General features: G+C 67.4%; 1 protein-coding gene across 3 annotated transcripts; it reads right to left on the reverse strand.

Moving 5' to 3' along the window:
• Positions 1-585: 585 nt before the first annotated feature.
• Positions 586-7,993, reverse strand: PPP1R32 (protein phosphatase 1 regulatory subunit 32). 3 transcript variants are annotated; one of them, XM_054725804.1, is made up of 14 exons: positions 7,903-7,993; positions 6,358-6,494; positions 5,988-6,105; positions 5,621-5,774; positions 4,571-4,696; positions 4,004-4,067; positions 3,307-3,407; positions 2,848-2,907; positions 2,670-2,756; positions 2,237-2,350; positions 2,063-2,157; positions 1,442-1,606; positions 877-958; positions 586-690 (listed from the first exon to the last, which is right to left on the reverse strand). In XM_054725804.1, the coding sequence occupies exons 2-13, from the start codon at positions 6,464-6,466 to the stop codon at positions 889-891; spliced, it is 1,263 nt and encodes a 420-aa protein (XP_054581779.1). In that variant the 5' UTR covers positions 6,467-6,494; positions 7,903-7,993; the 3' UTR covers positions 586-690; positions 877-888. The 3 variants fall into 3 exon arrangements, with proteins under 3 accessions (XP_054581779.1, XP_054581778.1, XP_054581780.1); XM_054725803.1 differs by having other exon boundaries at positions 586-695; XM_054725805.1 differs by lacking the exon at positions 2,848-2,907 and having other exon boundaries at positions 586-695.
• Positions 7,994-12,187: the final 4,194 nt, after the last annotated feature.

The raw sequence follows: 12,187 nt of genomic DNA on the forward strand, positions 1-12,187 counted from the left end.
CGCACACCTGAGAGGCGGGCGCTGAGCGGCGGCCCAGACTTGGCCTTGCGGGCTGGGGTCCTGGCGCCAGGCAGCCGCGGGGGCGCCTTGCTCCCCTTCTCACCAAGGGCTGCCCCGAGGTGCCCGCCCTTCCTGCCGCCCCGTCCTCCCGTGCTGGCATCCACGTGTCTGTCCGTCTGCGCCCTCCTCCCTCTGTCTCTGGAGAGACCTTCGGGGCTCCTCCTGCCCCCCACCCCGTCCTCCCCTCTCCTTCCGTCCCTCCAGTGTGGGACCCGGAGGAGCCCAGCAGCCTCCCGCCCCCCGCCATAGACCGGGTATCCGAGGCCTCCAGCCACCCAGCTCTGCCTCCCCGCCCGCCCCCCTGCCCTCTCCCGGCCTCCCCCTCCCTCACCTGCCTGAGCACTTAGCACAGAGGAGACCCCCCACAGGAGGGGAGACTGAGTCTCAAGAGGGAAGTGCCTCGTCCTCAGTGCCACGGTGAGTCCGATGGGCCTGCCTGATCCTCATCTGGCCCTCGCCCCCACCCGGCCCCCCGGCCCCCTCCTTTTCCCAGCCCGCCCCCCAGTGACGGACACGCTCTGCTTTGCTGCTCTTTATTTCATTAGGAAAGTAACTGGGGGGGGGGGGTCCCAGGGGCTCTGCGGGGGGACAGGGACAGCAGCCGGCTCCTGTCCCATTGGCCTGGCGAACCTGTGCTGGGGGAACGAAGACGAGGCCTGAGGGGCTCTGGGTGGTTCTGGGCACTCGCCCACCCCCTACTCTGGGGCTGGGGTCCCCCAGGCAGGGCTTCCTCCACTCAGGGCTTGGGAGGTGCGCTGGCCCTTAACAGCAACCCCCAAATGGGGAGCAGCTGCAGGAGGGTCCCCCAACCCTTACCCAGGCCTCGGCTCAGTGGGGGGCGTTGAAGCGGCCGCTGTGAGGCGGGGGGCGGTAGAAGGGGTCCGTTGAGATCAGGGTTCTGCAGGGAGGAAGGGGCCAGAGGAGGGGGTGGGCAGCGGGCCGGCCTTGGCTTCCGCCTGCGCCTCCCAAGGGGCCAGCGCTCCCCTGAGCGGCCAGGCCACAGGCAGCCGGGTTGGTATGAATGCCATTGGGAGGCACTGAGCCCAAAGGTGTCCGAGTGAGGCCTAACCGTTCAGGTGTGTGTTCCCTCCCCCCGCTCCGCAGCCCTGAGGCAGCAGGGGCGGCAGCCTCTGGTCACTGGGGTGGGGGGGAGCGTGTGGGCAGGAGAGCGATGAGCGAGCCAGAGAGGAGCTGGGCCTCAGAAGGACAGATGGAAGGAGAGAGGCTGCTGCGGAGAGGAGAGGCCGGGACGGCCAGGAGGGGCGGCGCGGGAGGGAGGGAGGGAGGGAGGGAGGGAGGGAGGGAGGGAGGGAGGGGGGAGGAGGGAGGGAGGGGGAGGGAGGGGGGAGGGGGGAGGAGGGAGGGAGGGAGGGAGGGTTACCTTCCCACGTGGGGGTGCAGGTGCCTCAGGCTCTCCGTGGGGGTGGGGATGGCCTCCATGCGGGTGACCGGCTGGTTGAGGGCATAGCCTCCAGGTTTCTGCGGCTGGAGGCCCCCTCGAGTCCAGCCTTCCCGGTCTAGACCCTTCGGGATGTTCTCGAAGTACCTGCGGCACAGAAGGGGCTGTGGCCGCAGCCTCTCTGCCCACCTCTGCAGCCCCCCCACCTCTGCAGTCCCCCCACCTCTGCAGTCCCCCACCTCTGCAGCCCCCCACCTCTGCAGCCCCCCACCTCTGCAGCCCCTCCATCCACCTCTGCAGCCCCCCCACCTCTGTAGCCCCCCCACCTCTGCAGCCCCCCACCTCTGCAGCCCCCCCACCTCTGCAGCCCCCCACCTCTGCAGCCCCCCACCTCTACAGCCCCCCCACCTCTGCAGCCCCCCACCTCTGCAGCCCCTCCATCCACCTCTGCAGCCCCCCCACCTCTGCAGCCCCCCCCCAAACAGGAGTCCTGGCTCCCACAGCCCACACTGCCCCGGCGATGGGCCTCCTCCCAGGCTGAGCTCACACTGGCCCGGCCTGGAGGGCCGGCTCCCCAGCCAGACGTGGGCGGGAGGGGCTCACCCTTGGTTGTAGGAGGTCAGGTAGGGATTGTCCAGGCCGGGGTCGTAGGGGCTGCGGACATAGCCGGCGTTGTTAAGGCTGTACCCTGTGGGCTCCTGCCGAAGGGGCAGAGAGGGGCTGTCAGGTCAGGCGGCGGAGGGCTTGGCGGTGGGGGTGGGGTACCCCAGGCCTCACCTTGTTCCCCACCATCTCCCGGCCAAGCAGGGAGACATTTGTCTGTTGCACTCGCTGGGGGTGCTGGAATTGCCAGTGGGTCACGCTGCTGCGCTCCGGGCTGGGAGGGGGCACCTGCAGGGGCAGAAGCACAGGCGGAGGCAGCCAGGATGGAGGGAGGTCAGGCAGAGGCCGGCAGCCACAACCTGCCCGTCCGTCCGTCCATCCGTCCGTCCGCCCGTCCGTCCCGTACAGCCACACTATTCAGTTTCCAACACACCCTCCCTTCCCAGCCCCTAGGCCTTCACCTCCCCAGGGGCTCAAATGCCCTGATTCTCCCCACCCTCAGGGCCAGCCCAGGCCCCAGAACCTGTCTCCGCGCCCGCCCCCCCCCTCCCCCACCCCCACCCCGCCCCTGGCCCCGTGCCTTCTCCCAGGGAGCCCGGCCGCTTACTCTGGAGCCCAGAATCCTCTCATTCACTCGGCTGAAGCCAGTCTCCCGCTCCGCGTCCCTGGACATCTGGGGCAGGAGCTCGTCCCCCTGCGGCGACAGAGCGGGCCCAGCACACTGTCCGAGCTGCCCCCGGGCGCCCCAGCCCGTGGGGGACCGGCAGCCCTCCCCGCCCGCTTACGTGGAGGGGGGCCATGGGGAGAAAGTCCGCCTTGCTGGTGCTCCGGCCGGGAAGGAGGGCCTGGAACGAGGCCGGCAGAGCAGGTCAGTCAGCCCACCAGAGGCCGCGGCCCCCTGAGGGGGCTCAGCACCAACGGGGTCACCGGGGTGACGGGAAAGGGACGGGTGTGGGAGGACTGAGGGGGCCGCGGCGCCGAGTGACACCAGTAGGCAGGGGCCCGTCTGGTGCCGAGCGACCTCGGTTGGCTACACGCTTCTCCTCTTTAGGCCTCAGTCTTCTCATCCATAAAGTGGGGTCTGAGGCCGCAGGAGTAGTTTTTACAAATGCTCTTTCAGCTGCCGTTTGAACAAAAGGTTCTGCAGCTCACATTTAAAAAAAATAAAAATAAAAAAAAGCTAGGGATTCCCAGACCGGAGGGCTTCCGTCTCCCTGCGACTCCGGGGCCCCAGCCTGGCTCACCGGGTCCCCGGGGAGCGCCTGGGAGGCGATGGGGTTCTTGGCGGACGCCTCGGTGAAGCCGCTCTCCTCCTTGGCCCCGATGGATTTCTTCTGCAAGAGGTCTGCAAGAGGCAGCGTCTGTGCCCCGGCCCCTGCCCGCCCCGTGGCCTCCAGGCTCAGAGGCCCGGCCCCTGCCCGCCCCGTGGCCTCCAGGGCTCAGAGGCCCGGGCCCCTGTCCGCCCCGTGGCCTCCAGGCTCAGAGGCCCGGCCCCTGCCCGCCCCGTGGCCTCCAGGCTCAGAGGCCCGGCCCCTGCCCGCCCCGTGGCCTCCAGGCTCAGAGGCCCGGCCCCTGCCCGCCCCGTGGCCTCCAGGGCTCAGAGGCTGGGGGGCAGGGAGCTGCTCCGAGGATCTGGAGGCTGAACCCCAGAATCCAGGGCAGAGGAGGAGAGGGGAGCGGAGGAAGGGCAGGGGCCACGGGCTGGGGGTGCTCTACCAGCCCTGCAAGGTGACAGCTGTCCTTTGGGGTTTGGCGAGCCTCAGGCACTGAGGTCACCCCGGGAGACGGTTCCCCCAACTGCCTGAATGTCCTTCCTTCTTCCCCCGCGCCTTCCTGGTGCCGTGCCAGCTCCCCCCCCCCCCCCCCGGGTCGCTCCTGGGTCCTCCGGGGCCGGGGGCGGGGGGCGCAGTGGAAGGGGTCTGAGCTCAGACAAGTGCCCACCTGGCTGGCTTGAGGGCTCCCTGAGGTACTTGGAATTGTACTCGGAAGTCATGAAGCGCGGGCCCTGGGACAGAGAGCAGGGTTGTGGGACACAGGGCCAGGCCCGGGGCGGCTGGGGCGCTGGTAGCTCTCGGAACGGCTCTGAGCAGCCGGCCCCGTGTGCTGTGTCCTGAGCCGGAGGGCCAGTCCGACAGCCGGACACGAACTCTCCGACCAGCCTCCCCGCGCCAGAGACGGCTCCCGGCGACCATGAACGCCGAGTCCCACCCCCACGGGACTCCTAGTGATGAGCAGCGGGGCCTGGCGCCCCGGAGGGGCCCCGACCGGGCGGAGGGAATGGGAGTTCCCTGCGCAATTCAGGGCCCGGTTCAGGCGTCTGGAGGAGGGGCAGGGAGCCCGGGGTAACCCGAGGCCCGCAGGAGGCCCGCGTGGACGCCGTCTTGGACGCCACGCCCTCCGCTCGCCCGCGGTTGCTGCTTTCCGGTGCCCCGAGCCCGCAGCGCAGAGGAGGGCGGAGGAGGAGGGGCGCCCTCTGCCCAGCCCAGCCGCCTTGGGGTCACCACTCACGTGCCGGGCGTTCTCCCACTCCACCGAGCCCTTGCTCTGCTGCTGGAGCAGGGACACCTGCTTGGGCTCCAGCCCGGTGATGGCCTGCGGCCCGTAGTCCTGGGTGTCAAAGTGCACCTTCCGGACCTGGGGGGGGTGGGGGGGGAGCAACCCATCGCCCGCCTGGTGAGGGCCTGGCAGTCACTGCCTGACCCCGATTCGGCCCTGGACTCCTAGGGTCTCGGCAGCAGCCTCCGGGGTCCCCCTCCAATGAGGTCGGGGCCTAGCCCTCTGCTCAGAGCCCTGCAATGCTCAGTGCGCGCTGGGAATAGAAGGCCACGTCCTGACAGCAGCCCACGAGGCCCTCGGCCCCCCACTCCTCTCCAGTCCCTGCCTCCTTGCTGTCCCTCCTCACCCAGACACCCCCCACCCGGGCCCCCGGGCCTTTGCACTTGCTGTCTGCGGGGCCTGGGACGCGCCTCCCTCACGTCGCCGCAGTGGAGCGGAAGGCGCGCCTCCCTCACGTCTTGGTCTAACGTCTCCATAGCAACCTTTCCTGACCTGCTTTCAGGTGCACCCCTCCACGGCTGCTCCACCCCCTGCCTCTTCCTGTGGCAGTTCCCCCGCACTTATCTCCTTCGCCACGGAGGATGCTCAGGACACGGGTGGGATAAACGCCGGAGGGAGTGGGTGGGCGCCCGGGGTGATGGTGGTGATAAGGATGATGGCCACAGCAAAGACAGGAAGGAAGATGGGGGTGATGATGACAACGTGGGAGTGACCGTGATGGTGCGCGTGGTGGTGTGGGCCTGGAGCCGCGGTAGGGATGCTGGAGACCGTGGGAGTGGGGCTGGGCGTGGGGTTGGGAGGCCACGGGACTGGAGAAGGGCATGGGAGTGAAAGTGGGGGGGGGAGGGGGATGCGTGCGGATGAGGGGAAAGGTGATAAAGGTGAGTGGATCCCTAGCAGGGCAGCCCTACCCGCCGGAGGAGCCGCCACTCTTTCCGGCCCGGCCCTCCTTCCACCCCATCTCAGCCCCCCCCCCCCCCCGGGCCCTGGCCCAGCACCCACCTCCTTGATGGTGGGTGCCGTGCCGGCCTTCTCCAGAGAGTAGCCGGAGCTGGTCTGGTACAAGCTCCCGGGCAGCGGGCACTTGCCATCGGGCACCTCCAGGGGGCGGTAACTCTGGCCGGTTACCGTCTGGAAGCTGTCCCGGACTTGTTCCCTGAGGGTGCAGCAGGAGCTCGCACCCGGGGCCTGGGCGCTTCCCTCCAGCAGCTCTCCGCCTCCCTCAGGCCCCCAGGATGCCTCGCAAGTCCTTGGGGCCCCAGGCTCGGGCCGGGCCCTGAGTCCCCCAGAGCCCCAGGCCTGGGCAGGCGAGGCTCAGGGTCCCCATGCGTGGATGTCAGTGAGAGCCGAGGGGCCAGACAGACCGTACCCCATGGCTGGGTTGTCCGGAGCACGGAGGCCGGCTTGGAACGAGACCACAGGCCGGTAGTTCGATTTGTAGCCGGTGCCTCTGTGACTGCCCATGCGGGGCTTGAACTCCTCCCGGCCTGCGGGGGGGGGCGGGGGGGGGGGCAGGGCCCAAGGTCAGCAGAGTGGGAGCGCAGAGGGTGGGGCTTCCCAGGCAGGGCCAGCTCCCCCCAGGGCCCAGGCTCCCCGCCCCCCCCCCATGGAGAAGGCACAGCGCCAGGGCAGGAACAGGTGTGAGAGAGCAAAGCCTGGGCCCTGGGACTCCGGCTGAGGGCCCGGGGTCGACAGGTGGGGCCAAGGTCAGGGTGGCAGCTGCTCACAGGTGCCCTCACCATAGGCCGTGCAGTAGGTGGTGGCGTAGAACTTCATGGGGTCCGTGCAGCCCCCTGAACTCGTCTTCACGTAAGGGGAGGCGACGCCCAGGGGGATCTTCCCCGTCATCGTGCTGCGGGGCAGAGCCCCCAGGGGCCTGGGAGGGACACCGAGAGCCTGGGTCCCACAGCCCGAGGGCCCCTCCCCAGGCCGGCCTCTCCCCACCCACACCTCTCCCCCCACCCACACCTCTCCCCCCACCCACACCTCTCCCCACCCACACCTCTCCCCACCCACACCTCTCCCCCACCCACACCTCTCCCCCCACCCACACCTCTCCCCCCACCCACACCTCTCCCCACCCACACCTCTCCCCACCCACACCTCTCCCCCCACCCACACCTCTCCCCCCACCCACACCTCTCCTCCCACCCACTCCTCTCCCCGCACCCACACCTCTCCCCACCCACACCTCTCTCCCCACCCACACCTCTCTCCCCACCCACACCTCTCCCCCCACCCACACCTCTCCCCCCACCCACACCTCTCCCCACCCACACCTCTCCCCCCACCCACACCTCTCCCCCCACCCACACCTCTCCCCACCCACACCTCTCCCCCCACCCACACCTCCCCCCACCCATACCTCCCCCCACCCACACCTCTCCCCCCACCCACACCTCTCCCCCCACCCACACCTCTCCCCACCCACACCTCTCCCCACCCACAGCTCTCCCCCCACCCACACCTCTCCCCCCACCCACACCTCCCCCCACCCACACCTCTCCCCCCACCCACACCTCTCCCCCCACCCACACCTCTCCCCCCACCCACACCTCTCCCCACCCACACCTCTCCCCACCTACACCTCTCCCCCCACCCACTCCTCTCCCCCCACCCACTCCTCTCCCCCCACCCACACCTCTCCCCCCACCCACACCTCCCCCCACCCACACCTCTCCCCCCACCCACACCTCTCCCCCACCCACTCCTCTCCCCCCACCCACACCTCTCCCCCCACCCACACCTCTCCCCACCCACACCTCTCCCCCCACCCACTCCTCTCCCCCCACCCACACCTCTCCCCACCCACACCTCTCCCCCCACCCACACCTCTCCCCCCACCCACACCTCTCTCCCCACCCACACCTCTCCCCACCCACACCTCTCCCCACCCACACCTCTCTCCCCACCCACACCTCTCCCCACCCACACCTCTCCCCCACCCACACCTCCCACTGAAGAGGACTCGTCATGGTCAGCGTGTGTCTCAGGCGTGGGTCTCGTGCACTTGCCCACACCTCGGTGTGAACTCCTGTTTTACAGCCGGGACACAGGTTCCCAGCGATGCAGGGTTAGCTCATCCTCGATGGAAGAGCCAGGACGGGGCACCTGACTGCCCCTCGTCCTCATCCTAACCCCACACGCCGTCCTCTGGGCACCGAGGCCAACCCTGGCCAGTGGGAACGCCGGCTGCTCCGCGGGACGCCCACTCCCAGCCCCGGGGCCTTGCCCACCGCCCACCAGAAGGTGGCTCTGCCCCACGGCAGCGGCCCCGCCCTCACCTGCCCTCCGCAATGGCTGTGAGGTCTGGAGAGGCTACAGGAGGCAGGAGGAGGCAGGAGCGACTCCAGAGAATCCTGGGCCCTCAGGGAGGTGGCCTGGCCAGGAGTCACAGTGGTTGCCTAGCAACCGGCGCGTAGCAACAGCGTCCCACGCCTCTGCAGCAGTTCTAAGGCCAGGGCCCGGTGAGGGGCTGACCCGGCCGAGGGGGCGGGGTGCCAGGAGTTGTCGTCCAGGCCAGGGCCTGCCTCCTCGGCCTCCCCCCTCGCCAGCCTCCCCTGCCGGGGCCCAGCAGAGCTGTTCCCTGAGTGACACGGAATAAAAGATAATCCGGAACAATCACTCCCATTTATTGAGTACCCACTTCTCAGCAGACACTCGCCACCCTTTATCTGCAGCAGCTCTTCCAGGCCGCTGTCATTATGCCTCTTGTCCCATGGGGACAATGAGGTTAGGCAAGCAGAGTGGCTGGAGAGCTTGCAATCAGAAGACGGGGCTGGCACTCAGATGTGGGTGGGTGCAGGCTCCACGCTCAGCCTCTGGGTTAATGAACGTTGGCTGTGTTTTGCCAGCGCCACATCGGTGCCCAGCTCCTCGACACACATTCATAATCGTCCCCGAGAAACCGCAGCAGCCGCGGGTGTGGTTCCAGCCGGATCTGTGGCCTCAGATGAGGTTCTGAGCCCCTCCCGCCCCCACTTCCTCCTCTTCCCCGAGGCCTGTCGCTGCCTGCCGAGTAGGGCTGCTGGCAGATTGATGAGAGCCTGGGCTCGGCACCTGAGTGATAACTGAGGCTCAGTTTTTATTTACTTATTTTATTCTTGAATATATTTTTATTGTTTTCAGAGAGGCAGGGAGATGGACAGACAGAAACATCAATGAGGAGAGAGAATCATGGATCGGCTGCCTCCTGCACGCCCCCCACTGGGGACCGAGCCCTCAACCCCGGCATGTGCCCTGACCGGGAATCGAACCGGGACCTCCTGGTTCATACATAGGTCGATGGTCAACCCCTGAGCCACGCCGGCCGGGCTCCGTTTTTAAGGCTGCTCTTCTCAGCCTCATTTTGCAGATGGGAAAACTGAGGCCCAAGGACAAACGGCCCGAGCCTCGCAGCTGGCGGAGGCGGAGCCCGGACCGAAACGGGGGTGAGCCAACTCCGAGGCCCTGCCCCACTGGAGGGCCCACTTGCCCCACTCCGGCCGCTGGCGCCGGCCGCTTTAGGGCTTGTAAATGTGTAACAGCTGGATCTCCGGGGAGGTGGGCGTGGGAGTCCTGGTCTGTAACATTTGCCAATTTCCGGGGTGTAAAGATTACTGTCATGGCTGCTTCCCAACTCCAAGGCAGCGTCACGGAGCTGGGAGCTGGGAGCTGGGAGCTGGGAGGTCGAGCCCACGCGCTCCAGCGTCTCCCGCACACAGATCCATGGCCGGAGTCGTCTCAGGGTGAGTCATGGATGGCAGAACATCAGTTGCGTCAGCAGGCGATGACTCTGAAGTGCTTACTACCTTCATTTTAAAAAATATATATTTTTATTGATTTCAGAGAGGAAGGGAAAGCGAGAGAGAGAAACATCAATGATGAGAGAGAATCATGGATCGGCTGCCTCCTGCACGCTCCCTCCTGGGGATCGAGCCTGCAACCCGGGCCTGTGCCCCGACCAGAATCCGCAGGCCTGCGCTCCAGCCACGGAGCAAACTGGCCCCGCCCCCTTCTCTGTTCTGTGGCCAGGTTTTCCTTGTTAACAGAGGCTGCGTTCCACACTCAGCTTGTAAACTCCCTGGAGGTTTCACCTGCTCTCATGCTCGGTGAGCAGCCCTGCCCTCAGGAGAGAGTGAGGTGTGAATGCGGGGGGGGGGGGGGGGGGGCACCCTTGCTGTACTCACCCCAGGCGACTGGGCCTGCCAGGGAGGGTGCCTGTGTCTGCATCTGACTCCACCGAGGGACCCTGGACTCAGTGGGGCCCAGGGCCCCGGGAGGTGGGGCAGGCAGAAGCGAAGGCACACAGCCCTGCCCTCCAGCGAGACAGGGTGCCATGTGTGTGTGTGGGGGGGGGGGGGGAGGGGCTCGCCTGGGCGAAGGGAAGGAATGGGCTCCTCGAAGTGTCTGTGGAGAAGTGATGGTCACAAGCAAGAGCTCAGACTGACGCCAGCGGGCCTGAGCCCTGCCCCCGCCACTTACAGCTGTGAGACTTGGTGCCTGTTCGGCGAGCCTCAGTTTCCCCTTCTGGAAAGCGGGGGCACTGGTGGTAGCCACCCAGGGGGCTGTGGCACACCTAGAGCCCTTAGCCCGGTACCTGGCACGCGCCGATGCCAGGTGCCATCTTAGAGTTAGGAGAAGGCCTTGGCAAAGGTTTGGGCCCAGAAGTCACAGCAGGAATCCCACATGGCCCTGCCCGCGGGCAGCCAGGGCCTCAGGCCCAGGAGGGGATGGAGCCAAAGAAAGCCCAATGCGGGAGCCCAGGGGCCGAGCTCAGGAGCCACTTTGCCTCCACAGCTGGCGGCTCCTCCTCCGCCTCCCTGGGCCTGTTTCGCACGGGAAGGGAGAAACACAGCGCCCGCGGGAAGGGCTGTGGGTCTGAACCGCCCCTGCAGCAGCCTGCACCCGGCGGGGGCGGCGATGAGGGGCCTCCGTGTGGAAGGCCGGCAGGACGAGGGTGGGCAGTGCCCGGCCTGGCGGAGCCGGGGTGGCTGTCGCCTGAGGCTGGGCACCGGGTGGAGGGGCTCCGCTGGGGAAGGCGGCCTCCGGGGGCCTGTGCCCAGGTTGCCTGTTGGCAGGGTGGTGAAGAGTTTGAAATGCTCCCCTAGCGCCTCGAGGGAAGCTGTGAGCTGCTGGGGACCCCCTGGGCGGGAGCCCAGAAGGACTTGGGCAGGAATTCCAGAAGCGGGGAGGCCCTCCCAGCCCCGACTCCCACCAGGGCCAGCAGCTGTGGTTTTCTGCTGTGTGGCGACACCCAGCGGCCAGGACTTGCAACTGCAGCAGGCGCTGCCTTCGGGAGGCTGGGGGATGCAGGCGGAGGGAGCAAGCGGCTCGGCTGCCCCAGAGCGGGCTGGTGGAGGCAGCGCTGGCGCTGGGGTTGCACCCCAAGTGCTGAGGCTGTAGCGGCGCGCTCCACACCACGTGGCTCTGAAGGGACAGACTGCCCTGGCTTGATGGGTGACCTCTGTCGAGGCCTGCGCAGTAGGATTGAGAAGGCAGCGCTTCCGGGGCTGAACATGGGGTACAAGTATCTCTTTGAGTCCCTGCTTTCCGTTCTTTGGGGGGTGTATCCACAAGTGGCATTGCTGGGTCCGGCGATACGGTTGAAGTCCCTGTGCTGGAGGCCAGGGCAGGCCCAAAAGGTGATGTTTCCTGGGCCCTGAGACAAGAGGTGCTAGGGAGAGGGAAGGGGGGAGGGGGGACTGGATCAGGTGTGGCCTCGGGGAAGGCCTGGGCTGAGCCCCTTTAGCCTTTAACCTTTAGCCGGGAGAGGAAAAGGCGGAGGCACTGATGTCCTGGGTCAGCCCAGGTCACACCCCTGCTTCTTTCTGAGCCTCTTCTAAAACCTGGGTCTGAGGTCTGGCTCTGCCACAGTCAGTGCTGTGTGACGTTCCTTTAGTAACCGCCCCTCTCTGGTCCTGCTGCCGTGAAAAGAAGGGGCTGGTCCGGAACAGGAGGTTCGGTTTTTGTGTTTGTGGTGGGAGATGCGTTGCTTGTTTGGGCTCAGGCCTTGAAACTGTCTTCAAGCAGATATCGAAATGCTGGCTGTCCCCCATCTCCTCCTCCCCGCACCTCATCTGTGAGGCAGCAGCAGGAGCCCCAGCCCACCCTCCTCCCCGCCCCTTCCCCTCTGCCTTGTTACAGGGGGGTGTGGCCTGGCCCTCCGGGGCCTCTGGACCCGCACGGGCAGTCTCTCCCAGCCCAGACCCTCAGGTGTGTCCACAGAGGCCACGGCGTCCATGAGACAGAGCTCACCAAACCCCGCATTCTGCCCGCGGGGACACTGTTTCTGAGCCCCGATTCTTCTGAGGCCACTGCACACCTCCCCCGAGCAGGCGCCCCCGCTGTGTGACCGCCCGGGTCCCAGCCGCCTGGTGCGCCCCTGCCGTGGAGCAACGTGAAGGTGGGACACGGCGTACAAGGGCACTGCCGAGTGACGGGGGTGGTTATGCTGCGTGTAAAGACTGGGTCCAGCCCGGCCGGTGTGGCTCAGGGGTGGAGCATCAGCCTATGAACCAGGCGGTCACGGTTCGCTTCCTGATCAAGGGCACAGGCCCGGGTTGCGGGCTCGATCCCCAGTGGGGGGCC

The sequence above is a fragment of the Eptesicus fuscus genome, chromosome 13 (assembly GCF_027574615.1).
Source record: "Eptesicus fuscus isolate TK198812 chromosome 13, DD_ASM_mEF_20220401, whole genome shotgun sequence".
NCBI lineage: Eukaryota > Metazoa > Chordata > Mammalia > Chiroptera > Vespertilionidae > Eptesicus > Eptesicus fuscus.

What these genes read in the sequence shown, in the direction of transcription:
- PPP1R32 (XM_054725804.1), bottom strand. Translation starts at nt 6,466, where the DNA reads ATGACGGGGAAGATCCCCCTGGGCGTCGCCTCCCCTTACGTGAAGACG. An exon ending in TCCCCATGGCCCCCCTCCAC is followed by an intron (nt 2,757 to 2,847) that starts GTAAGCGGGCGG and finishes CTGTCGCCGCAG; the next exon opens with GGGGACGAGCTCCTGCCCCA. An exon ending in CTGCACCCCCACGTGGGAAG is followed by an intron (nt 959 to 1,441) that starts GTAACCCTCCCT and finishes TCCTCCCTGCAG; the next exon opens with AACCCTGATCTCAACGGACC.